This window comes from Triticum urartu, chromosome 5A (assembly GCF_056163025.1).
Source record: "Triticum urartu cultivar PI428250 chromosome 5A, HENAU_Tu73, whole genome shotgun sequence".
In the NCBI taxonomy this organism is placed as follows: domain Eukaryota; kingdom Viridiplantae; phylum Streptophyta; class Magnoliopsida; order Poales; family Poaceae; genus Triticum; species Triticum urartu.
This window is the reverse complement of record NC_141877.1, coordinates 459,690,367-459,714,084: the sequence shown is the minus strand read 5'-3', so window position 1 is coordinate 459,714,084 and position 23,718 is coordinate 459,690,367. Positions and strand designations below refer to the sequence as shown.

Below are 23,718 nucleotides of genomic sequence, written 5' to 3'. Positions count from 1 at the left end.
AGTTGCACTATCATTATCAACTCTACATCTTTTGGCTTCAACATTATGAATATGTGTGTTACTACTATCGAGATTCAACAAGAATAGACCACTCTTCAAGGGTGCATGACCATAAAAGATATTACTCATATAAATAGAACAACCATTATTCTCTGATTTAAATGAATAACCGTCTCGCATCAAACAAGATCCAGATATAATGTTCATGCTTAACGCTGGCACCAAATAACTATTATTTAGGTCTAATATTAATCCCGAAGGTAGATGTAGAGGTAGCGTGCCGACTGCGATCACATCGACTTTGGAACCGTTTCCCACGCGCATCGTCACCTCGTCCTTAGCCAATCTTCGCTTAATCCGTAGTCCCTGTTTCGAGTTGCAAATATTAGCAACAGAACCAATATCAAATACCTAGGTGCTACTGCGAGCATTAGTAAGGTACACATCAATAACATGTATATCACATATACCTTTGTTCACCATGCCATCCTTCTTATCCGCCAAATACTTGGGGCAGTTCCGCTTCCAGTGACCAGTCTGCTTGCAGTAGAAGCACTCAATTTCAGGCTTAGGTCCAGGTTTGGGTTTCTTCTCTTGAGTAGCAACTTGCTTGCCGTTCTTTTTGAAGTTCCCTTCTTCTTCCCTTTGCCCTTTTTCTTGAAACTAGTGGTTTTGTTGACCATCAACACTTGATGCTCCTTCTTGATTTCTACCTCCGCAGCTTCTAGCATTGCGAAGAGCTCGGGAATAGTCTTGTTCATCCCTTGCATATTATAGTTCATCACGAAGCTCTTGTAGCTTGGTGGCAGTGATTGGAGAATTCTGTCAATGACGCAATCATCTGGAAGATTAACTCCCAATTGAATCAAGTGATTATTATACCCAGACATTTTGAGTATATGCTCACTGACAGAACTGTTCTCCTCCATCTTGCAGCTATAGAACTTATTGGAGACTTCATATCTCTCAATCCGGGCATTTGCTTGAAATATTAACTTCAACTCCTGGAACATCTCATATGCTCCATGACGTTCAAAACGTCGTTGAAGTCCCGATTCTAAGCCGTAAAGCATGGCACACTGAACTATCGAGTAGTCATCAGCTTTGCTCTGCCAGACGTTCATAACATCCGGCGTTGCTCCTGCAGCAGGCCTGGCACCCAGCGGTGTTTTCAGGACGTAATTCTTCTGTGCAGCAATGAGGATAATCCTCAAGCTACGGACCCAGTCCGTGTAATTGCTACCATCATCTTTCAACTTTGCTTTCTCAAGGAACGCATTAAAATTCAACGGAACAACAGCACGAGCCATCTATCTACAAACAAGCATAAACAAGCAAGATACTAATCAGGTACTAAGTTTCATGATAAATTTAAGTTCAGTTAATTTACTTAAAGAACTCCCACTTAGATAGACATCCCTCTTAATCCTCTAAGTGATTACGTGATCCAAATCAACTAAACCATGTCCGATCATCACGTGAGATGGAGTAGTTTCATTGGTGAACATCATTATGTTGATCATATCTACTATATGATTCACGCTCGACCTTTCGGTCTCCGTGTTCCGAGGCCATATCTGTATATGCTTGGCTCGTCAAGTATAACCTGAGAATTCCGCGTGTGCAACTGTTTTGCACCCGTTGTATTTGAACGTAGAACCTATCACACCCGATCATCACGTGGTGTCTCAGCACGAAGAACTTTCGCAACGGTGCATACTCAGGGAGAACACTTCTTGATAATTAGTGAGAGATCATCTTATAATGCTATCGTCAATCAAAGCAAGATAAGATGCATAAAAGATAAACATCACATGCAATCAATATATGTGATATGATATGGCCATCATCATCTTGTGCTTGTGATCTCCATCTCCGAAGCACCGTCGTGATCACCATCGTCACCGGCGTGCCACCTTGATCTCCATCGTAGCATCGTTGTCGCCTCGCCAAGCTTGTGCTTCCACGACTATCGCTACCGTTTAGTGATAAAGTAAAGCATTACATCGCGATTTCATTGCATACAATAAAGTGACAACCATATGGCTCCTGCCGGTTGCCGATAACTCGGTTACAAAACATGATCATCTCATACAATAAAATTCAGCATCATGTCTTGACCATATCACATCACAACATGCCCTGCAAAAACAAGTTAGACGTCCTCTACTTTGTTGTTGCAAGTTTTACGTGGCTGCTACGGGCTTAAGTAAGAACCAATCTCACCTACGCATCAAAACCACAACGATAGTTTGTCAATTTGACTCCATTTTAACCTTCGCAAGGGCCGGGAGTAGCCACACTTGGTTCAACTAAAGTTGGAGAAACTGTCACCCACAAGCCACCTCTGTGCAAAGCACGTCGGGAGAACCGGTCTCGCGTAAGCGTATGCGTAATGTCGGTCTGGGCCGCTTCATCCAACAATACCGCCGAACCAAAGTATGACTTATATCACCCACAACTCACTTGTGTTCTACTCGTGCATATAACATCAACATATAAAACCTAGGCTCGGATGCCACTGTTGGGTTTCGTAGTAATTTCAAAAAAAAATCCTACGCACACGCAAGATCATGGTGATGCATAGCAACGAGGGGGGGAGTATGATCTACGTACCTAGTAGATCGACAACGGAAGCGTTTGGTTGATGTAGTCGTACTTCTTCATGATCCGACCGATCAAGCACCGAAACTACGGCACCTCCGAGTTCTAGCACACATTCAGCTCGATGACGATCCCCGGACTCCGATCCAGCAAAGTGTCGGGGAAGAGTTCCGTCAGCACGATGGCGTGGTGACGATCTTGATGTACTACAGCAGCAGGGCTTCGCCTAAACTCCGCTACAATATTATCGAGGACTATGGTGGCTGGGGGCACCGCACACGGCTAAGGAAAAGATCACGTGGATCAACTTGTGTCTCTCTGGGGTGCCCCTGCCTCCGTATATAAAGGACTAAAGGGGGGAGGCTGGCCGGCCAAGGAGGGCGCGCCAGGAGAGTCCTACTCCCTCTGGGAGTAGGATTCCCCCCCCAATCCTAGTTGGAATAGGATTCGCGGAGGGGGGAAAAGAGAGAGAGGGGCCGGCCCCCTCTCCTTGTCCTATTCGGACCAAGGGAGGGGAGGGGCGCGCGGCCCATGTAGGGCTGCCTCTTCTCTTTTCCACTAAGGCCCATCATGGCCCATTTAGCTCCCGGGGGGTTCCGATAACCTCCCGGTACTCCGGTAAAATCCCGATTTCACCCGGAACACTTTCGATATCCAAACATAGGCTTCCAATATATCAATCTTTATGTCTCGACCATTTCGAGACTCCTCGTCATGTCTGTGATCACATCCGGGACTCCGAACAAACTTCGTTACATCAAAATGCATAAACTCATAATATAACTGTCATCGTAACCTTAAGCGTGCGGACCCTACGGGTTCGAGAACAATGTAGACATGACCGAGACACGTCTCCGGTCAATAACCAATAGCGGGACCTGGATGCCCATATTGGCTCCTACATATTCTACGAAGATATTTATCGGTCAGACCGCATAACAACATACGTTGTTCCCTTTGTCATCGGTATGTTACTTGCCCGAGATTCGATCATCGGTATTCCAAATACCTAGTTCAATCTCGTTACTGGCAAGTCTCTTTACTCGTTCTGTAATACATCATCCCGCAACTAACTCATTAGTTGCAATGCTTGCAAGGCTTTAAGTGATGTGCATTACCAAGAGGGCCCAGAGATACCTCTCCGACAATCGAAGTGACAAAACCTAATCTCGAAATACGCCAACCCAACATGTACCTTTGGAGACACCTGTAGTACTCCTTTATAATCACCCAGTTATGTTGTGACGTTTGGTAGTACCCAAAGTGTTCCTCCGGTAAACAGGAGTTGCATAATCTCATAGTTATAGGAACATGTATAAGTCATGAAGAAAGCAATAGCAACATACTAAACGATCGGGTGCTAAGCTAATGGAATGGGTCATGTCAATCAGATCATTCTCTTAATGATGTGATCCCGTTAATCAAATAACAACTCATTGTTCATGGTTAGGAAACATAACCATCTTTGATTAACGAGCTAGTCAAGTAGAGGCATACTAGTGACACTTTGTTTGTCTATGTATTCACACATGTATTATGTTTCCGGTTAATACAATTCTAGCATGAATAATAAACATTTATCATGATTATAAGGAAATAAATAATAACTTTATTATTGCCTCTAGGGCATATTTCCTTCAGTTTGACCTACTTGACAAGGCTCACAAGGTCTTGAAGGGTGCTCATGCTAGCCTCAAAGAGTCTCATGATCAACTTCAAGTAAAGCTAACGAAGGAGAAAGCCACATTTCCTCATATGGTGTTAATTGATAATGCAAATGCTACTAACCCATGTTGCGAGCATGTGCATCTTGTTGAGGAGAATGCCAAGTTGAAGGAGCGACTTGAGAAAGGCCTTGTTTCTTGCATACAAGGCGAGAAGAACCTCAACGACCTTTTGAGCAATCAAAAAGGGGTTGTGGCCAAGGAAGGGATTGAGTACGCACCCGAGTACAAGAACAAGAAGAAGAGTGACAAGGCCAAACGACCTCCCGCTCTCAAGCAAACCTTTGTGAAGGAGGAAGAGGGTGCTACTAATGAGAAGAAGAAGAACACTGGGAAGAGTGGTGATGCCAAGAAGGGCAACACTTCTCTTCCCAACCAAGCCGGCAACTTTAACCCTTCTTATGTGTTGTGTCGTGCTAGTGATGGACATGTTTATGCCAAATTTGTTGGCTCTCCTTATGAGTATATTGAATGGTATATTTGGGTTCCTAAGACCCTTGTTACTAACATCAAAGGACCCATTACTAAATGGGTACCTAAAACCAAGCATTGATCTCTTGTAGGTGTTTGCTTCCGGTGGGGGATCATGGTTGCTCGATAGTGGAGCCACTAATCATATGACCGGAAGCAAGGAATTGGTGGTGGATGTTCACAAGATTCCATCTATGCCCACCAATGTCGAGTGGGGTGATTCCTTGTCCTCCAAGGTATTGGGGCTTGGCAAGGTTGTCATTTCTCATGATCTCACGATCGAGAAGGTCATGCTTGTTGAGTCCCTTGCATACAATTTACTTTCCGTTCGTCAACTTGCACTCATGGGCTTTGCCACTTTCTTTGATATTGATACCGTGGCCCTCTTGTGGAGTAAGACTCTTAAAGTAGCCTTTGTTGGGCTTGTCGAGAATGGTCTCTATGTGATTAACTTTTCGGAGCGACCCACTAAGACCGCGACATGCCTAATGGCTAAAGTTGACATGGGTTGGCTTTGGCATCGCCTTCTAGCCCATGTCAATATGAGATCTTTGCAAAGTCTTCTCAAGGGGGACCATGTCCGTGGACTAAAAAATGTTAGTTTTGCTAAAGATCGTGCTTGCAGTGCGTGCATCGAAGGAAAGCTACATGAGAAGGCTCACCCTCCCACGACTATCATCTACTCGAAGAGGCCTTTGGAGCTCCTTCATATGGATCTCTTTGGGCCTCCATCCTTTGATAGTCTTGGGGCTAGAAAATATTGCTTGGTGATTGTGGATGATTATTCAAGATACACCTGGGTATATTTATTTAAGAGGAAGAGCGAGACCCAACAAACCGTCATTGACTTTGCAAATGAAGCCCAACGTCAACACAATGCAAAGATCTTGACTATAAGAAGTGACAACAGCACCGAGTTCAAGAACTACACCTTGGATGAGTTTCTTAGTGATGAGGGGATCAAGCATCAATATTCCGCACCATACACCCCTCAACAAAATGGTGTAGCGGAGAGGAAGAACCGGACGTTGATGGATGCGGCAAGGACCATGATGGCGGAGTTCAAGTCTCCATACAACTTTTGGGCCGAAGCCATCAACACCGTGTGTCATGCATCAAATCGGCTCTATCTCCGCAAAGGCTTGAACAAGACTCCATATGAGATACTCATCGGTAACAAGCCCAACCTCAAGTACTTCCGGGTGTTCGGGTGTAAGTGTTTCATTCTAAAGAAAGGTGGTCATTTGTCTAAATTTGAGGCCAGAGCTTATGAGGGCATATTTGTTGGTTATGCTACAAACTCTCATGCTTACCGTGTCCTCAATAAGTCCACGGGGCTTATTGAGGAGACGTGTAACGTGGAGTTTGATGAGAATAATGGCTCCCAAGTGGGGCAAAGTGGCACTTGTGATGTAGGTGATGAAATTCCTCCTCGAGCCATAAGAAGAATGGGTGTTGGTTTTATCCTACCCATTGAGGAACCCCTTGTGGCCGAAGGAGAAGGACAATGCTCCACTCAAGTGGAGCCATCACCAACCCAAGGCCCACACGCTTCCGAAGAACAAAGTGAAGGCCCTCAACCTCAAGAACAAGATCAAGGGCAAGGTCAATCTCAAGATGGTGTTGAAACATCAAGGGATGCCCAAGGTCAATTTCTCACCATCGAGCATGTTCAAGATCAAGAGCAAGCTCGAGATCATGAACAAGCTCAAGACGACGCTCAAGATGATCAAGTTGACGCTCATCAGCTCTCCCTAGAGGAGGAATTAGAGCGTCGTGCCGCCAAGATCGCATCCAAGCTATCCACCAAAGACCATCTCATGACAAATGTGCTTGGAAGCTTAAGAAAGGGGGTAAGCACTCGTAGACAATTAGCAAACTATTCTGAACATCACATGTTTGTCTCTTGTGTTTAACCCCCAAAGGCCTATGAGGCGCTCGAAGATCCGGATTGGCTCAATGCCATGCATGAAGAACTCAACAATTTCGAGCACAACAAGGTGTGGAGATTGGTGCCAAGGCCAACGGGGAACCATGATGTCATTGGAACCAAGTGGATATTCAAGAACAAGAAATATGCTCATGGGATTATCATTCGCAACAAGGCTCGTTTGGTAGCACAAGGCTACTCCCAAGTCGAGGCTTTCAATGAGGAATTTTCCGCGCTCATGACCTCCAAGTTTAAGATGTCCATGATAGGAGAGTTGAAGTTCTTCCTTGGCTTCAAAGTCAAACAAAGAAGAGAAGGAACCTTCATCAACCAAGCCAAATACACTCAAGACATGCTCAAGAGATTCAAGCTAAGTGATGTCAAGCCAGCTTCCACTCCCATGCCCACCAAGTGTCAACTTGACATTGATCTCAATGGTAAAGCGGTGGATCAAAAGGTATATCGCTCCATGATTGGCTCCTTGCTTTACCTTTGTGCATCTAGATCGGATATCATGTTGAGTGTGGGGATTTGTGCACGGTTTCAAGCCACGCCTAAGGAAATCCACTTTGTGGCGGTCAAGCCAATCTTTTGATATTTGGATCATACCCCAAACTTTGGCTTATGGTACCCAAGAGGAGCAAACTTCAAGCTTGTAGGATATTCGGACTCCGATTGGGCGGGAGACAAAGTGGATAGGAAGTCCACTTCCGGAGGGTGCCAATTTCTTGGTTGCTCTTTGGTGAGTTGGTCTTCCAAGAAACAAAGTTGTGTGTCTCTCTCGTCCACCGAAGTGGAGTATGTGGCGGCCGGTAGTTATTGTGCACAACTTCTTTGGATGAGGCAAACTTTAAAGGATTACGGCGTCATTTGTGACAAGTGCCTCTTTGGTGTGACAATGAAAGTGCCATCAAGATTTCTCTCAACCCGGTCCAACACTTCAAGACGAAGCATATTGAGATTCGGTATCACTTCATCCGGAATCACATTAGGCGAGGGGAGATCGAGCTCAACTATGTCAACACTCATGATAACCTTGCAGATATCTTCACGAAGCCCTTGGATGAAGCAAGATTTCGCGACTTAAGGCATGAGCTAAATATCATTGATTCGAGCAATGTTGCTTGAACCTTTCACACCCCACCATACTCAACTTGATATCTTGTTTAGGTGTAGGCATGGACATAGGGGGAGTGTGGTTGTCTCAATGAACCTTCCCTCCCCCCATTATGCATAAACTAATCAAACTCTTTCACTCTACCCATTTTTTATGGTTCTTGTGCTTCAAAGATGACTTTTGGTCATGGTCCCAAGGTTAAAATCTTCGCGGTACCATACCTCCGGACTCAAACATAGGTGGCCTCGGCCACCGCCCTCTCCTGGAGAGGTGTGTGTTCTTCGTATTCTTTGTGTTGGTTTGGCGTGTGTGTTTTCTCTTGTTTTCTAGTCGTTTTCTCTTCTTGAGCTAAGCCGTTTTGGCTAGTCTTTTTGCGGCTGAGCGGTACTACCGCTGGGTGCGTGGTACTACCGCTGATGAACGTCAAGCGGTACTACTGCCCACCCCAGCGGTACTACCGCTACGGGGCAGACGATGGGGTTATGTTGGGGCCAGGGGAGTTGCTTTTCTCCCCCATACCCATTCGCCCCACTCTCTCGTCTTCCTCGTCGCTCCTGCAACGTCTCGCCGTAGGAGGGCTTCGGTCGGCCGCCGTCTTTGTGCCGCCCCTCTCCAGTTCCTCCGGTGGAGTCGATCCCCACCGCGTTCTCTTGCCATGGATGCCGGTATTGCCCCCGTTCCCGTTCTCTCTTTGCCTAGATCTCATATCTAGTTGTTAGGGAAATAGGCATTGCTTTTCTCGATTTTTGGCTAAGTCGAGGCTTGAGTAGGATGGAGATGGCATCTAGGCCTTTGGATTGATGATTGGTAGGCTTATTTTTGAATTTGGCATCCCTGGTAGTGCCGGATCTGTCCACGGCAGTAGGGAACCGCCGTTCCCGGTCTGGAGAAGTACTACCGCTCTTCTTGCATGGTACTACCGCTCGAGCGGTACTGCCGCGGTGGGGTCGCGGTACCACCGCTGGATGCCCAATTCCATCATCTCCTACCACTTTTTGATCCATGTTGTCTTCTTTGGAGGCTTATGCTCTTTCTTTCATGTTGTTTCTTCTGCTCGTGTGTTTGGTTCCAGGTGATGAACATTCTGAGCAGCAAGTCCGTCGTGTCAACCCCGGACGTGCAATGTCCAAGCGATACCGCATCTCTGAGACAATGACAACCTCGTCAAGTGCTCCACCAAGTGTTCCGCCAAGTGTTTCGCCTCAAATGAAGAAGATGAGTGCATCCAAGCCCAAGCCAATGGCCAAGTCTGTGACAGAGATGTCTGCCAAGGAATTCTAGGAGAAGCGTCGGCGCAACCCCTATGAGGTCGATCAAGAGCCTGCCTTGGTCAACCGCCCGTTCTGAAACCGCTTTCAGTATGCCATCTACTTTGATGTGATCAAGGCCAAGAAGAACCTTTTTGTTGATGTTCGCTCCATCGATGTTGCCTTTATGGAGAAGGATCCTGACTACTTTGGAAAGACTCTTCAGATGTGCTCTCAGTTGAACATCCCCAGGATCATGCAGTTCAACAAGGATTTTAATGCAGATTTGGTGGCTCAAGTTTTATGCCATCGTCCATCTTGGGACAGATGAGGACAGAACTATGACTTGGATGACAAATGGTAGGCTGCTTACTGTTAAGTGGAAGGCCTTCATGGAGCTTCTTGAAGTTGAGGATCAAGGTCTTGAGAACCCAGTTGCCTTTCGCCCTCACCGCAATGCAACTTCCACTCACAAGCAATCTCTCTGGCCATACTGTACCTTGAAGATTAACCCAGTGACTCAGAAGGAGACCTATGAGCTGCCAACATTTCTGGATATTCTCCATCACATCTTCAGGGAGACCCTCTTCCCTTGCATCGGCAACTTAGATATGGTACACTCTTATCTTGTGGACATGCTTCTTTTCTGTCAACATGAGAAGGAAGAAAACACTAGAGACTCTTTGGATATCTCTCATGTCATGTGGTCTGAGTTGGTTTCCGCCATCTCTGGGCGCAAGTGCCCTATCTATGGACCGTTTATCATGTTGCTCATTGAGAAGGCCTGGGAGCGTGTGTATCCTAGGGTGGTGCTGGAGACTGGAGATCTTGTTTCTCATGAGATCAAGCGTCTGAGGAAGAAGGAGAACTGGGGCACCACAGCTTCGAGTTCTGCTGTTCCGCCTGGAGCTGCTGACATGGAGACCGAGGCTAATGCTGATGAGGACGATGACTATGAGCCATCTGGAGCAGAGCCCTCTTGGGTAAAGAAGCTCAAGCGCAAGATGAAGAAACTCTTCTGCATGGAGTCTCATGGTTAGTACATGACTCACGTGGCTGAGAAGCAGGTCAGGGGTCGTCACAAGGAGCTCAGTTGGGTGCGACCGTTGCCAGCGGATCTGAGGACAAGATCACTGATGAGGAGGAGTGGATTCAACAGCACTGCCCGTGGACCGACTCAAACACCGAGCAGTTTCCGACCGATGACGGCGGTGCAGCCGATCCCGCTGGGATATGATGTTCGAGATCCTCAGTTGGCTATCACCTGGAGCCATAGCAACGCTCTTTGCCTTTTTGGTGTCTCGATGCCAAAGGGGGAGAGAGTTTAGGGATTTGTGTCGTTGTCGAGTTGCGAGCATGTGTTTGTGTGGCGTGTTTGCCTTGCCTGTCTTTCTCGCGAACTCTTTTCTCGTGTTGAACCTTTCTTACGTTGGTTTGGTTGTGCTCGTGAGATTTTTCTATCATATGGTGTAAGACATATGCACTCTATCACATCTTATTGAGCTTATGTTATCTTGTACTAGTTATGCTATGCTCTTATCTACTATTTTGCTTAGTGTTAGCCTTAGTGCTGCAAGATATGCATTGTCTCTAAAATATAGGGGTAGTGTTGATCCTAGTATGTGCGCCGTGCAGTCCAAAGCACTTTTCTCTATAGCACACATCTAGGGGGAGCCCGTCTATATTTTAGAGATGTGGGGTTTTCTTATGTCATATATTTTCCCATTTGTGCAAATCCCGTATTGTCATCAATCCACCAAATAGAGGGAGATTGTAAGGGCATATTTATCCCTAAGGTGATTTGGTCATTGATGACAATGCTTTTGCGGACTAATCGTGTGCTTTGAGCATTTCAGAGATTCATCCTTTGGCACGAGACGATTCTTTCCCCTCGGAGTTTTTAATCAAGACGGTGTAGCTCTTTCGTTTCTGGTTTCGTGGACTTGTCTCATAGGAGTCACCGTGCTATCAAGAGGGGGTCCGCTTTGGTAAGGCTAGGGTGGAATCAACACGTACACTTCCTTTTCGCACCCTCTGTGCCTTCCCGCGTCGATGAAGGTCTCTTTTCCTGCTTTATGAGCTTGTTTTGGTCCGAGTGGTAATACCGCGGTGCCCAGCGGTAGTACCGCTTGTGGGTCCTCAGACGCAGTACCGCTGCGGTACCGGGCTCCTACCGCGTCGACTCGAGGGGGTCGCCTCTCGTGTCGGATTGTGCGGCACTAAGCAGCGGCAGTAGAAGCGGTAGTACCGCTCGAGAGCGGTAGTACCGCCCTACCACCGCGGCAGTACCGCACTGGGTCTGACTCCTGCTCATACGCCAGCCCTCCCAAACTGCATGGCTGTACCGCGAGGGGGAGCGGTAGTACCGCTGCCCCCTGCGATAGTACCGCCCTTCGCGGGGCTGTTTTAGGGGGTAACGGTTGGATTGTTCCCCCCTTTATAAAAGGGGGTCTTCTTCTTCAACGTTGACTTACCTCTTCCCCCAAAGCTCCATTAATGCTCCAAGCTTCATTTTCACCCGATCTCTCTCCCTAGCTAATCAAACTTGTTGATTTTCTCGGGATTGGTTGAGAAGGCCCCGATCTACACTTCCACCAAGAGAAATTTGATTTCCCCACTAATCCCTAGCGGATCTTGTTACTCTTTGGTGTTTGAGCACCCTAGACGGTTGAGGTCACCACAGAGCCATATTCCATTGTGGTGAAGCTTCATGGTGTTGTTGGGAGCCTCCGATTAAGTTGTGAAGATTGCCCCGACCTTGTTTGTAAAGGTCCGGTCGCCGCCTCCAAGGGCACCAATAGTGGAATCACGGCATCTCGCATTGTGTGAGGGCGTGAGGAGAATACGATGGCCCTAGTGGCTTCTTGGGGAGCATGGTGTCTCCACACCGCTCCAACGGAGACGTACTTCCCCTCAAAAGGAAGGAACTTCGGTAACACATCCTCGTCTTCATCGGCTCCACTCTTGGTTATCTCGTACCTTCACTTGAGCAAGCTTATTTGTATTATTTCCATTGCTTGCTTGTGTGCTTGTTGTTGTTGCATCATATAGGTTGCTCACCTAGTTGCACATCTAGACAAGCTACTTTGATGCAAAGTTTAATTTGGCAAAGAAAAGCTAAAAATTGTTAGTTGCCTATTCACCCCCCCCCTCTAGTTAACTATATCGATCCTTTCAAATACAAATGAAATGTTGTAGAAAATTTGAATAACGTTGCCACAAAATGCAAAGGATTATACTTGTCCAGATTACCCATCATGTGTATATGGGGGTAAACTCACCATTCCTATAGGTGAGCTGAATCAAATTTGTCCCATTCCATCTCTCTAGCCAAACAACAAAGCAAAATTGTTCCATTCCATTTGTTTGACTCCCTACATGCAAGAACAAAACCAATACCAATTTGGAACGGAACCATGACATTCCGTTCAAGGCATACCGGCTTGGTACCACATGCTTGTGTTTGGTTGGAGATGGTATAAGGGATTTAAATGGTTTTGTTTTAGCGTTTGGTCGGAGAGATGAAATAGAACATATCTGATTTAGCCCATGGGTGTTGCATATGAATGATGAGATTACCTCTTATATGTATATGGTGTATAGTCTCAACCATCATCATAGCTCTTTGTGTTTTTAGCAACATGTTATTCAAATTTTCAGCACTGTTTCATTTGCATTTGCAGCACAAAAACAATTGATTATTTACACTCACAAGCGTAATAAATATACGACATTACATATAAAAAATTCATGTCGTTTTCTGCATACTACTATACAAGTAATCCAAAAACACCCAATTGTTGTTCATTACAATCCATAAAACCATGTAAACAGTTATTTCTCTCGAAAATTCTTTGCAATACCTTTTCATAGGAACTTTTGAGAGAAATAACTCACCCAATCCGAACTTGTTCAATTGCACTACCACAATCAAACACCTAAATGTCCCCAAAAACATTCACTTCCATTCCACCTCATTTCCCCAACCAAATGCACCATAGAAGCAAAAGTGCATGCTAGAACAATATGTTTGGAGCGGAGTAAAAATGTTGCTCTTCCATAGCACTCGACCTTTTTTGTGAAACAACTTACAAAACATTGTAAAACAGTGAACCCACAAAAAATGTATCAATTTATATGTATCGTATTGCTAGTGATGGAGCTAGAAGTTAACCAAATCGATGGCCATATTTAGCCGCGGGGGCTTACAAAAGAGGCGACGAGATACCCCCATGCAAGAAAAAATGGTTAGCACTTTCTCCAATTCAAAATACAAGTCCTTTTAGCATATTTATACAGGTCAAACATTTCTAGGTTGAATGGTATGTTATTAAAGACAACACCGCAACACCGTTGTTCTAGAGTTTGAGGGTGTGTTTGGTTTGAGATAACCCACTGCACGCCAAAGACATTTGACAAGGCCACTTCTGCTTGGTTTCAGTAGCCAATCTCACTTAAAAAGATGGGTTGGCCTATTCTTCATGAAGACTTTGGTTTTTCAGTGTTGTCTATGGTTGGTTTTCTTATGTTTTAAGTTTGTTAGACCATCCTATGACATGTGTGAAGACTAAGGAGAAGAAAGATGACCCCCTCCCCCCCCCCCTCTTCAACGCGTATGCATCATGAGAAACACCACAGTGTACTTTCTATCCTTTATTAATGGGATGATACGCTTCGGCGTATTCATGAAAAACAGATTGGATTAGAGCAGACTTAAATGTAATTTCTCCTATATCTAATTTACGTTGATGTGATCACTCTGGGTTAAGATTGAGGATAATAAAGATTACTAGTACTAGATTATAGTAGAAGATTCGAATATAAACTAGAATCTTGGCCAACTACCATGAACATAACATTCACGCAACAAAAAACATTCAGAACAACAAACACATTTGTTGAATTACATTCAGTCGTCCACATTCGAGGCACTGAAATAAGAAAATCAAGAACAAATAACACTTCAATGAATAATCTAGGAAGACAAACTAATCGAAACACTAATCCGCAGCTAACCGACACGATGGTTGTATCGCCAAAAAGAACACCATGGTCGGAACACACATAATCCTGAAATTAACACCACTAGACTGACTTAACTAAGGCTAGTGCCATAGTGGGAGTAACTTAGCTAGTAACATAGCGCGTTCCAAGAAAATTTTGCTTATGTGGCATGTAGTTAATAAGAAATGGTAACATAATATGTTACTATAACATAGCGTTTTCCAAGGCAGGATGAGTCTACAAGCTAATAAATAAAGACCTCTATGACATTAGTACTATGTTACTTTGCACTATGAAGGTAGTAACTTAGACTAGTGTCATATGCATGACACTAGTATAAGTTACTTCCCACTATGACCAGCCTAAGATGATCACGCATGCATGCAGCCATTAATATGCCGTGCATGCATGCAGCCATTAATACACCGTGCATGCATGCCAACACAAGACCGAATGAATCAACCCGCCAACTTAGCAGCCTCCGCCGCAGCCACCGCCACCGCCACCACCACCTCCACCTCTGCCCCCACGGCAGCCGCTGCCACCACCATGGCCGTGGCTGTGGCCATGGCATCCACCGGAGGCGTACGTGGCTCTGTGCCACCCCGTCGTGCCGACCGCCGAGCCCCCGGACCTCGACGACCTCACCTTGGTGGGCGCGACGCTCGCCGGCCTGCTAGCCTTGGCCGCCGTGGCAGCAGCGGCGGGCTTCCTCTTGGGGACGTCGATGTCGTCGTGCGAGCTGCTGCGGCCGCAGAGGAACACGGCGAACGAGACGACCCGGACCGACGCCACGACCATGCCGAGCGCCGCAAGCCACGGCGGCAGGAAGCCCGGCGCCGCCGCCGCCGCGCTGCCCGAGGACTCCAGGAGCGCTCTCGCCATCGTGAATGGAGCAGAGTTGAACAGATCAGAACAATGTGTACGTGTAGCGGAGCTTCGGATGTACTGCCAGCAAGAGAGCGTATATATAGGCATATGATGCCCGTAGATGCGGATCGGCGAAACTAATCACCGACTAACTAGAGATTAGTTAAGGAACTCCGTTGGGATCAGGGCTCATCTTCTTGTTAAGGCCTACACTGTCTTGTGTTAAGATAAGGCATCGGGTGACGGACCTCGTTTTCAATTCGATTTGATCACATCCTGAACAGTCCATTGCTAATAAACTGCGAGCCATCGTCTGCAACCTGAGTTTCTACAACTTCGTGTGGATCATTATGCTAATTCAGCTTATCTCTAGTTTCGTTGCTACTTCTTTTCTTCACAGCGGATTATGAAATTCGTACATTAAGACTTTGTTATTTGCGAAAAAAATTAGCTACATCCACATCAGTAAGTACAAAACGTAACACGGCCTACGTAGCTATTAACTGGGGCCTGTGTCTGGTTCTAAATCCTTACCACTAAACAGCTGGCACCTTTACAGTTGGTTATAAGAGCAACGGGCACCTTTACGACTGAAAAATAATATAGTAAATGCTCTAGATTTAGCCTAGCAAGCAAAAAAAAAAGAAGAAGAATAACGAACCCATACACAAAGTGTTTGTCACTCAGGGATTTATGTTGCACTTCCGTATGAACCTGGGGGCGGCGCAACCTTGCGGTCCAGCGGCGAGTAGCCAATCATCTCCTCGATGCATCATGCGCCGTGCTTCATCATGCAGAGTGTGTGCTTGGTCGGGATGTGGGCGACATCCCATATCCACACTTAGGCGAATGTCTTTGTATGGCCGCGCTGTCGACGCGGCAGAGGTCTTCAAGCGCCTCCTCTGCCCCTTCCATTGAAGGAAACTCCATAGGCAGCTTCTCGATGACGACGTGGACATGGAGTGAGAACTTTTGGAGTGTCGTGTGGTCATTCTCATGCCAAGGCATGATGTTGAAGTGCGCGCGTCCACCATGACGAAGCCCTTTGCTACGATGTTGTCACGGAGCATCGACACGTCGAATTGGACGAAGTAGTTCTCCAGGTGGTGCGCTATGACACATAGCAGGTGCGATGAGACGTGCAACTGCTCCTTTAGAGCGCGCCCCATAATCAGGGGGTCTGTTGTCCCCTTTCCGCCCAGGGCCGAGAGCGTGACCGCGTGTGGTGAAGGCAAACACCTCTTGGTCCATGGCGGGGGAGGAGACCACCCCCTTATGGCTGGAGCGGGGGCGGCGCAATGGGTTGGTGTGGGAGAAACGGGCCACGGTGGCCATGGTGACAAGAGGCGGAGTAGGCGGTAGAGGTGGAGTGGGCTATCGGAGATGATATTGCATCGAGAGCGACGGCAGCCGAGGACCTAGTCTATTTTTGGCACTACCTCCTCTACCCTTGTTCCTAGGATTTTGAGGGCATTCCTTGCCGAAGTGGCCAGGAAGCTTGCATATGATGCAGCAAAGGTGGTCTCTGCGTCCTTGCAAAAGTGGCGAGAGTTGAGGTATCAAAGACACATGCCATCAAGGCGCCTTAAGAAGGCCTCGCGCACTGGATCAACATGGGAAGGGTGGGACCTGTCCCAACTAGGGCCCGGAGTTCTCTCCCCGGAGCAGAATACTCGGAAAAGAGGCGGGATCCAGAGTTCACTCGCACGAGGGGGCTGCGAATCCAGCACATGTGGGTTCCTCATCCGACGCTGTCAAGCCGAGCAACGGGAGGGGTGCATGTGGCTATGGCCCACGGTGCGCGTTGGTGGCGCCGCTGCCCGAGCGGTGAGCGGGCAGCGAGGGAGGACGGTTGGTGGCCGCCGCACCGTAGCGGCCAGCGTCGAGGAGATAAGGGCATCTCCAACATGTTGTATGTTAGTCTTGTTGGTAAAATGTCCATGTCATCAACCAACAAGCTATCATACAACTATTTCAATGGGTTGTATCTAAGTTAACCAATAGATGGGGAGAAAATAAATGTGATTGCTCTCTATTTCATCTTGGAGTTTGTGCAAATGTTGTTTGTTAATCTACATACAACTTTGCTCTCTCTCTCTCTCCACATTTATTGCATGCCACATCATCACCATGTCCTAGATGACAAATTATCAACAACTATCTTACAATTGTTGGAGATGCCGTATGTTAGTCTTGTTGGTAGAATGTCTATGTCATCAACCAACAAGTTATCATACAACTACTTCAATGGATTGTATATAAGCTATCCAATAGATGGTAAGAAAATAAATGTAATTGCTCTCTATTTCACCTAGGAGCTTGTGCAAAGGTTGTTGGTTAAACTACATACAACTTTGCTCTCTTTCTACATTTATTACATGTCACATCATCACTATGTTTTAGGTGGCAAATTTACCAACACCTATCTTACAACTGTTGAAGATACCCTAACAGATTCAAATCAAATAAACTCAAGTGTTGGATAAGTACAGCGAAAAAGACATTCCTGAAAACCATAATTTTCTGGAGAACAAATACATTTGCAGGATTTAATTTGGTGCCGATCGAGGGACTGACATAGGAAAACCCCAAGAACAAATAACACCATGATGCAATCTAGGAAGACTAACTAATACTTCATCTGTTTCTTTTTACTCCGTATATAAGATTTGATCAAAATCAAACTGCACAAAGTTTACCAAATTTATACAAAAAAATTTGAACATCTGCAATACTAAAAACTATATATTATAAATATATGTTTTATGGTGCATTTGATAATATTGATTTCATATTATGAATATTTATATTTTTTTAATATAAAATTAGTCAAACACTACAAAGTTTGATTTTGACCAAACCTTATAGAGGGAATAACTAACCAAAAGTCCGAAACACAAATCCACAGCTAACGAGCACAATGGTTGTACGCTAAAAGAACACCATGGTCGTTATACATGATCCTGAAACTAATACGACTAGACTGTTGTTCATTGTGCTCGGGAAGGTAATGCGGCAGCGCATGGGCTTGCTTGGGCTAGTTACAGAGGAAATTTTTCTGGAGAGTGACGAGATAAACCTCCTGTTTTCTTATTCCCCTTCCTTGTAACTGATATGATTATTGTTTAATAAAGGTTGCCGAATCTTAAAAAAAAAAAGATAACCACCACGCATGCAAGCAGCCATTAATACGCCTTGCATGCATGCCACCACAAGACCGAAGAATCAACCAGAACTTTAGCAGCCGCCGCAGCCACCGCCGCCGCCGCCACCACCACCTCCGCCGCCGCCGCAGCCACCGCCGCCACCACCTCCGCCGCCGCCGCAGCCGCCGCAGCCACCGCCGCCGCCACCACCACCACCTCCGCCGCCGCCGCAGCCACCGCCGCCACCACCACCACCACCTCCGCCGCCGCCGCAGCCACCACCACCACCTTGCCCATGGCAGTGGCCGTGGCCGTGGCCACGGCATCCACCGGAGGCGTACGCGGCTCCGTACCACCCCGTCGTGTCCACTACCGTGCTCCCGGACCTCGACGAGCTCACCGTGGTGGGCGCGAAGATCGCCGGCCTGCTCACCTTCGCTGCCGTGGCGACACTCGCGGGTCGGCTCGCCATCGGTGCCGTGGCGACACTCACGGGCCATCTCGACGTCGCGTCCGTGGCGACACTCACGGGCGTCCTCGCCTTCGCTGCCGTGGCGACACTCGCGGGTCGGCTCGCAACCGGAGCCGTGGCGACACTCGCGGGTGTGCTCGTCATCGGGACCGCGGCGACACTCGCGGGCCGGCTCTCCATCGGGGCCGCGGCGACACTCGCGGGCGTGCTCGCCTTCGGTGCCGTGGCCACAGTCACGGGCGTGCTCGCCTTCGGGGCCGCGGCGACACTCGCGGGTCGGCTCGCCATCGGGACCGTGGCGACACTCGCGGGCGCGCTCGTCTTCGGGGCCGGGGCGACACTCACGGAGCTGGTCGCCTTCGGGGCCGGGGCAGCAGGGGCGGGCTTCTTCTTGGGGGCGTCGTCGCGCGAGCTGCTGCGGCCGCAGAGGAACACGGCGAACGAGACGGCCCAGACCGACGCCACGACCATGCCGAGCGCCGCGAGCCACGGCGGCAGGAAACCCCACGCCGCCGCCGCCGCCGCGCCGCCCGCGGACTCCAGGAGCGCTCTCGCCATCGTGAACGGTGAGCAGAGTTAAACAGATCAGAATGATGTGCGTACGTTGCGAAACTTCACAAGGATCAGCAAAGAGCGCGTATATATAGGCATATGATATGATGCCCGTGCATGAGGATCGGGGAAACGAATCTCAACTAATCGCCGGCTAAGTAGAGATTGGATAAGGAATTCTGTTGGGATTAGGGGTCATCTTCAAGTTAAGGCCCACAGTATCTTGTTAAGATAAGGCATCCATTGGATTACCTCGTTTTCTGTTGGATTTGATCACATTCTGAACGGTCCATTGGGAGCTGTCGTTTGCAGCCTGGGTTTGTAAACTTCGTGTGGATTATTATGATAATTTAACTGATCGACATAAGCACAGCAACCACTTCGAAATTTCATGTGTGGCGGCAGAACAGAGAACGAACTGACTACTTTCAAAAAAAAAAAAAACTGACTACACTTGCATTGCAGTATGCAGGAACTGGGCACAGTTTTTCTACCATCTTGTTACATCCGCGTCAGCAAGTATAAAAACGCAATATATAGCCTACGTGGCTCTTAACTGGAGCGTGTGTCTGTCTGGTTCTAAAGCCTACCACTAAATAGCTGGCACTTTTACAGTTAGTCATACATAGGAGGAACGGGCACCTTTACCACTGAAAAACAATAGTAGATGCTCTAGATATCTTACAAAACCTAGAGCATAAAGAATTAACCTATAGCAAGCGAAAAAAGAATAACGAAACCATACATGAAGCGTGTTTGCCACTCAGGGGTTTATATTGCACTCCCGTATGAACACTTGATCGTAATTGACATGCCGCGACCAGTATTTTCGGTATTTCGACAGTCCGATCTCAAGCCAGGGTTTCAGGTTCCCATTGTAGTGAATGACGGATGCCCGCCTGATCTCCTTCTCGTTGACGTTTGGGTTGTACCCGAGCCCCAATAGATGCCACGAGCGATCGAGGGGGAAAGTGCGGTTCCAGAACGTCACAAGGCCTGCAGGGAGGCTGCCTAGCTTCCATAGTAGCCTGTCTTCATTCTGCACAAATGAGATAAGTCATGGGTCAAATACCACTGAAGAATGGGGAGATGACAGTTTCGGTCAAGTACAGGGATTTCCTTGTAGATCAAAATAGGACAGAATAGCTGAAAGCTTATTACAGGATAAACTCTCCTCAGCTCTCGGTGAAGACTCTTTTTTATAATGGAGTATGTTGTTCATAAGTTCATAAACTCACCAGGTTCTGCCAGGTGTGGTAGACGTCGGTGATGTTTTGCTTTCTCCACTCCGACAAATCAAACATGTTCATGCCATATGCCCAACCGCAAGCGTGTGGATTAAAATTGCTGGCAATTAGAGGATTGGAGAAGTTGAGGTATTTATCAAACCTGTGGAAGCTCTCTCCACAGGTCTCAACAGCACCATTGACCTTGCCTTTGAGATCTATCGACCAAAGCGCACTTAGGTCCTGCTGCACCACGGTATCATCGTCTAGAAATAACACCTTGTTAAGCTTCGGGAATATCTCAGGGAGATAGAACCTCAGATGATTGAGAATCGACAGGTATTTTGGGTTCCGGAATTTGGGATTTTCACCCGGCCTAGCCTTCCCACTCCCGAAGTAGTAATCAATCATCGAACTGGATTCCAACTGCTTCAGAACTGGGCTGTAGCTTGAGTTCAGCCAGGTAAACTCTTCAATGTTCTGAACCTGAACCGCAGCTTCACCCAAGGGATTAGCCAAGAACCACATCTTCATTGCAGCGTAGTTAAGCCTATCTGTCACAATGTGGAAGACATGGTTTGCTGGTTTCTGCAGAACAGAGTATTGAGTACATATTAGTGATTTAGGTACAAACTTAAATACAGTGAGATTGATAGATACATTATAGTGTTAGATACATCCATATCTAGAAAAATTCAAGACAGGCAATTTGGTACAGAGGTAATAGAAAACAGAAGTCGGTTCACAATCATTAATCAGCTGCCTGGCTAGCTATCTCATTGACCAAGTGGTAATACCTTAGCATGAACAAGAGTGGAGTTCACAACCACTGCAGCAGCCAATACATTATCTGAGAAAACAGCATAGTGATGGAGTTGAGGGTCTTCCAACTTTTCCGTATTTGGAAAATCCTTATTGTTGGAGTTGCTGGAATAATATTCATTTGTAAGCCGCAATGGGAGACAATGGAGTCCTTTGGGTAAAGATTTTGCTGCTAGTTGAGCTAGATAGTTGGCATCTTTTCTGTGAGATTGAAGACGCTCCTCTGTTGAGTGAAGGCTTGTACGGAGCCTGTTCACAGCACCTGAGCAACCATCATGCATTCTCTTGATCCTACCCAGCGTCTGCTCCATCGCTTTTATTTTGCCATGGACACTTCATGCAACCGAAAGTTTTGTAAGTTCAGAGATAATTACCGCAATACAAAGTACAAGACACCAATAATGACAATGGAAATTCAGTAGTACAGTGAAAGAGAAAGTACTTCTGAGGAAGCATCCCATCATCGGTTGCACCACCAAGTGCTCGTTGGATATTCTTCATTCGTGCACGTAACTCCTTGGCGGTACCATGATTTCCTCTAGAAGCTAGAACACCAAGATATGTCTTTGCTCTTATCAATTGATCCTTGATGATGCGGATTGTAGCATCTGGGGAAGTTGCGGAATGATCAGTGCTACTCACTAATGTGGCGAGATCAGCATTGGCACTAGCATGTGTAGTTTGATCAGATGATGTATCAGCAATGCTTTCCTGGACAATTAAAACACTAGCTGTTAGAACAACCCTGAAAGATGGTAACTGGCAGAACACATAACATGCTCTGTTGTGACTGAATAAACAAGCTACAGTGTAAACATAACTATCAACATGGTGTAAAATATAAGAGTAGACTTTCAGGACTTCTAATCGCTCGTCACTCAGTGTTCTAGTCCTAATGTTCACAAAAAGGTAAGAAACAGACCACAAAACAGTAACATTGCAAAATGGGAATGGAAATAATAGGCATATATTTGCCAATCCATTAAGATGGCTGCAATGTCTTTGGGAGTAGTCATAGAATAAATTTGATTTTTACAATAAATAATATCACCTCCATTCCAGTTCATTCAGTGCACAAATATTTTACCTTCATACGATGAGTATGAGCTTAGGTACTGAGTAGTAATATAGATGTGCTGCAAGGTTCAGTCATAGGTTAGTTTTGCGTCCTACATTTAGGTAAGATGACCCAGACATGTCAGGCAGGTCTGTATCCATGATTCAGTCTTCCACTAATTTACCCCCTTAGAAGGGGATTCAGTCTTCCAGAAATATACCCCTCCCTTAGAAAGGGAAAGGGCTTCTCTAATAACTTTTTACCTTATTCAAAGACGATGTCAGATTTCCAGCAGTATCTGTTCCAGCAATGTTATTCTCAGATGCGCCAGATCCATCTTTGTGCTCTAGCTCAGTTGCATCCTGCAACTCTTTTTCATCCATCACTTGTCCGTCCTGCTCTTCAGCTACCCTGCTATCGCCGGGATCACGAAATCCATCTGCTCGTCCGTCGGTGCTAACAACTTCCTTTATCATGCCATCCTGTGTAGACTGAGCACTGTCATTTCCCACAGCAACCACCTGATCAGCATCTCGCGACACAGGGTCCTCCCAGGTATCAATTTTCTTTTCTGATGGATGGCTCCTGGCTACCTCAACTGCTTGCCAGTCGTCAGTCGCCGACAGCACCCGGTTCTTGTGCTCCCCTAGCCTCTCAATTGTCAAATCTACAAAAAGCAATTCACACAGAGTTCCAACAAAAATCAGATGCGTTTACCCACGGATGACTCAACTGGCGACTGCTTCACCAAAAAAAGTGCAAGAAGTTGGTTCATTCGTTCTTACTGTGGTGAAAACAGACTCAATCTATCTCTATACCATTTTCACGGTCTAATCTACAGTCAGTGAAACTCATGCCTTCCCGAGATTAGGCAAGCAAAACGAAAGGGGGGAGGAAAAGCGGCATCTACCTTTGGCGAGAGAAACCTCGGACGCGGCCATTTGCGGCCACACCAGATTGGAGCCGGACCCGTCGCCCCGATCGAACGCGCCCCTCGCCACTGCAAGACAATACATGAACCAAATCAAGTCAAGAACGGATCTTCGCCGCATTGCCGCCGGCGCCGGAGCCGCACGTACCGGTGGAGTCCGGGAGGTACGGGACGGGGGAGCGGCCGTAGAGCACGAGGGGCGCGAGCACGGACGCGACGAGCAGCAGCAGCACCGCGCCCCGGCACCGCCGGCCCCGCGCGGCCCCCGCCATGTCCGTGGGCCCCGCACCCGCAGCCGGCGGCCGGAGAGCCTCGGACGGCGCACTGCACCGCCGCCGCCGGACGAGGGGGGTTTGCTTTCCGGCTTCGGGGAGGGTTCGGGGGGCTTCGGGCGTCGGCACGCGCGGCGGACGCGAAATTCCGGGGCGGCAGTGAGTCAGTCAGGGCTCAGGATGGGTAACGTGGGAGCGGTGCGCGGCCCATGCGGTGCGATGCGTGCTGCGCCGGTTTGGACTCGAGTGGTTTCTTTCCTTTCCACCGGCACC

At 47.2% G+C, this 23,718-nt stretch overlaps 3 protein-coding genes across 3 annotated transcripts; all 3 read right to left on the bottom strand.

Moving 5' to 3' along the window:
* Positions 1-14,568: 14,568 nt before the first annotated feature.
* LOC147971918 (uncharacterized) lies at positions 14,569-14,982 on the bottom strand. The gene has a single exon (XM_087522883.1). The coding sequence runs from the start codon at positions 14,980-14,982 to the stop codon at positions 14,569-14,571; it is 414 nt and encodes a 137-aa protein (XP_087379009.1).
* A 2,789-nt stretch (positions 14,983-17,771) lies between these two features.
* Positions 17,772-19,524, bottom strand: LOC147971917 (uncharacterized). The gene has a single exon (XM_087526431.1). It carries the CDS (start codon positions 19,141-19,143, stop codon positions 18,205-18,207), a length of 939 nt encoding a protein of 312 aa, XP_087382557.1. The 5' UTR covers positions 19,144-19,524; the 3' UTR covers positions 17,772-18,204.
* Positions 19,525-19,657: 133 nt separating this feature from the next.
* On the bottom strand, positions 19,658-23,714 carry LOC125509732 (putative galacturonosyltransferase 4). Its single transcript, XM_048674756.2, has 7 exons — positions 23,322-23,714; positions 23,153-23,242; positions 22,506-22,909; positions 21,628-21,896; positions 21,161-21,518; positions 20,376-20,951; positions 19,658-20,176 (listed from the first exon to the last, which is right to left on the bottom strand). Exons 1-7 carry the CDS (start codon positions 23,443-23,445, stop codon positions 19,901-19,903), a joined length of 2,097 nt encoding a protein of 698 aa, XP_048530713.2. The 5' UTR covers positions 23,446-23,714; the 3' UTR covers positions 19,658-19,900.
* Positions 23,715-23,718: the final 4 nt, after the last annotated feature.